Raw genomic sequence first — 3,287 nt, 5'->3', positions numbered from 1 at the left:
CACGAACGTAAACTTCAACCCTTACTCAGCGTTTGGACGCTAAACATTTAGACATAGACAATCACGAGGCTGTATCGAGCATCTGCGCACAGGTACATCACTGTTCAGCTTGCTCCCTAAACACGCGCGATTGGAGTTAGAATCGGCATAAGTGCGTGCATGCGACATATGTGCCTCTGTGTACTCAGAACACTTAAATTCATCGGTTGGATACAGCACATTGCTTTTGTCTAATTGTGTTCGTTGAAAGCCACGACTAGCCGCAGCTAGCTGTGGCTAGCTACAGCTAGCTAGTCAACTAGCTATATCCGTCTACTTCTGTTTTGGCGCTTTTCGCGTGCAAACCGTCCTCAGGCGCACCAGCGAAGGAACTGCACAGGAGATGCAACAGCTTTCCGCATTCCTTCTTGCCTTCACTTGATTGATCACCCGCTTCTTCTTCAAGTTGCAACCTTTTCAGCTGATTAAGACAAGAAACACAAAGATGAAATGACCTTACGTATCTCGCGTGGAAGTAGTATTCCTCATTGAGTGTAAAGGAACAGTGAAGCACACATGTTGCGTAAGCGGCGCCTGACGCAAGCTTGTACGTCTCAGTCTGAATCACCACCAGGCTGCTTGCCTTTCTCTTGCCGCCACTTTCAGGGAACTTACCGAAGCAAAGATGCGTTCGCGGAGGTCCATATCGAGGGAACATTTCAGTGCTTTCCACTTGACGAGAGAAGCCGTCAGCTGGACAGCTCCAGTGCAAAGTGAGAGGACAAACGAGAGCGCCACCGCCAATCCAACGAAAAACCGAGAGCCTCTGCCTCCCTCCAGCAGATATATTAGCGTAAGCAGCGCCCACGCAGCCAAAAACATACAGCTAAGAATCAGCAGATGTAGTCGAGGGCCGTACGCGCATCTGCAGAGCCACGATAAACGCAAAAAATCATCTGACTCATTCACCGCCTACTTCAACGCTCGTGAACCCTCCTGATACAATAACCCTTTCCCACATTGAGTCGCAGACTACCCGGAATATCGTTCTCGTTTGAAAAGAAAAAGCAGTCGGCGATTACCCGCTGATGGCTCGGCTGATTGTCTCGAAGACTTCAGTTGAGCGACTGGTTGCCGGATCTGAACTGCGACAGGGCGAGAGGGAAACGCTGTAGTGGTGAAGGGGTCCGGAGAAATCTCCTTCACAGACGCCCCTGCTGCTCTCCTGGTCGTCTGCTTCGTTCTCAGCATCATGAGCAGGGACTGTGCTGCCCTCATGCCACGCGTCTGCCTCGACAGTGGCGGTATCTTCAGACGAGTTGCGAGCTTCCACTTGAAGAGGCTCCTTCACTCGTGCCCACGGTGTCTTGTGCTCTGCAGCAGCTTTTACTTCGGCGGCTGCAGCAGCAGCAGCCCCTGCTGCTGCTGCAGGCGGTTGTGCTCGGTTTGCTGGCAACATCCCTGTACAGGGCAGCTTTTCGCCTTGACTCTGCCCGAACGAGCAGTTCTCCACCTCGCTAAAGAATACCTGAGCTGTGCTATTCCGGACACACGTGGTCTCTGGAGCTTCTGCCCATTCTTCAGTTGCCCGTTCCCCTGTACGTGATGACGCATCAGGGGCCACGGGGCCTTCCTCTTTAACAGTTCTCTGACGCTTGCGAGAAGCCTGCAGAAACAGGTACAGCATATGCGGGAATGATGCTGCTGGTGTGCACGTGCTCATGAAGAAGTTGCAGAGCAGTACTGTACACCATAAGAAATGTTTAAGGCAAACTGGCACGCCGTTAGCAGATCAGTAATGACGGCGCAGGTGAGGGTATAATCATGGCATTATAGCCAGAATAAGACAACATCAAAGCACTACGAACCGAGGTGCATCCGAAGCAACGGAGTATTGCTCTAAAAGTAATATCGCATGAATCCACCAGGACAAATGCGGCTGCCAAAAGGCTGGGGTGCATGTAGGCAAGCACATAAACATCAACAAGCTCAGTAGCTAGCTACCCAACGAACTGTCCACGTCGCTAGCTAGCATGCGAGCAAGTGACCCTTACCGATTTCCGGCAATGAAAAGTAAGTGCGAAAGACCTTCGTGAGGCTCCACCCTCGGTTGGTGCGTCTTCGCTTGCGATTGACTGAACGGATCTCAGTCGGGTATCTAGGGTAGCAGCAGCAAGTTGTAGTTCACTAGTAACATAGCGGCCTGCTGCAGCTTCGTTTGCAACGGACCTTGACAGCTCGCAGTTGCCTATGGAAACCAGCCGGGTGCTGCTGTAGCTGCTCATTCGTGTCGAGTCCAGCATATGTTTGCCTGCTTGTTCTCTGCGCGTTGTGCTTGGAGGATCTTCAGGAAAGAGGCTCAAAGATACTTCTCGCTCTTCTTCACAAGGTCTATATGCGTCTGTGTGCGTGTCTTTTTGCACTTCTTCTTCTTCTTCGAACTCCACCGTTTGGCCCTGGTCCTCCTCAGCTCGTTGCGTCGTATCTTCTTGAGTATCTGAATCCACCGATCTGGCCCCTGTGGAAGCTGGCTGTTTAGCACTTCTAGGAAGAACATCAGGTGTGGAGTACCGCAATTCCCACCCCGTTGTATCTCCTACATGGAGCAAGCGCGCCGTCCCCGGGTTTCCGTAACGTCGCACACCGGCTGGATCTGCTGCTGCTCCTCCTGCTGTTAACGAGGAGTTCTTTGTTCCCGTTCCCGCGACACTGGAAGCAGCATCCGAGTTTTTCTCNCTCCTGCTGTTAACGAGGAGTTCTTTGTTCCCGTTCCCGCGACACTGGAAGCAGCATCCGAGTTTTTCTCTGCCTCAGCTGCTCCAGGACTGCCCCCACTTTCCGCATCGCTGTCTTCAGAGTGCAGGGATGTGGCGCTCAAGAAATCGACCATTTTTAGTCCGTGAGCAGCCATCTCTGCATTGTAGAGGTCGTGCAGGTCCCCCCCGTCATCTGTCTGACTGCTTGCCTTGCTTTGACTGTCGTTTGCAGCTTGAGAGGAGCGCATAGTACGCCCCCACACAGCATCGAATGCTCCCGGAACATCCTCGCTATTGTCACACTCTTCGGGACGCAGCTCAGGCGAACTGTCTGGTTGTGCTGCAGCTCCTGCTTCATCTGACAGTTTGACGCTCTCCTGCTCGCTAGGGCGAGGGCTGCTTGGGTCAGCATCAGGCAGTTTACCTCTTGTGCTTTCTCCGTCCCCTTCTTCTTCATCGCTGGCTAAGAAGTGCCACTGTGATGCTTCTGGCGCTTGTGGCTCTTGGACTTGATCCTGCTGCTCTGGATAGATGCGAATGTTCTCTTCGAAC

At 52.6% G+C, this 3,287-nt stretch overlaps 2 protein-coding genes across 2 annotated transcripts in view; both read right to left on the bottom strand.

The window, feature by feature from the left end:
* Positions 1-298: 298 nt before the first annotated feature.
* On the bottom strand, positions 299-2,983 carry EMH_0051040 (uncharacterized protein; the record flags this gene model as incomplete). The annotated part of the gene is made up of 5 exons (XM_013496712.1): positions 299-460; positions 655-904; positions 1,062-1,645; positions 2,175-2,575; positions 2,815-2,983. 5 exons carry the CDS (start codon positions 2,981-2,983, stop codon positions 299-301), a joined length of 1,566 nt encoding a protein of 521 aa, XP_013352166.1.
* Positions 2,984-3,198: 215 nt separating this feature from the next.
* EMH_0051030 (uncharacterized protein) overlaps positions 3,199-3,287 on the bottom strand; it is a gene marked incomplete at both ends in the record, with an annotated part of 1,086 nt that continues 997 nt past the window's right edge. The window contains one exon of the mRNA XM_013496711.1: positions 3,199-3,287. Within this exon, the coding sequence (XP_013352165.1) occupies positions 3,199-3,287 (89 nt within the window).

Source organism: Eimeria mitis, genomic scaffold (genome assembly GCF_000499745.2).
Source record: "Eimeria mitis Houghton genomic scaffold, Emh_scaff2252, whole genome shotgun sequence".
NCBI lineage: Eukaryota > Apicomplexa > Conoidasida > Eucoccidiorida > Eimeriidae > Eimeria > Eimeria mitis.
The sequence above is the reverse complement of the archived record's forward strand: the minus strand, read 5'-3'. Positions and strand labels throughout refer to the sequence as shown.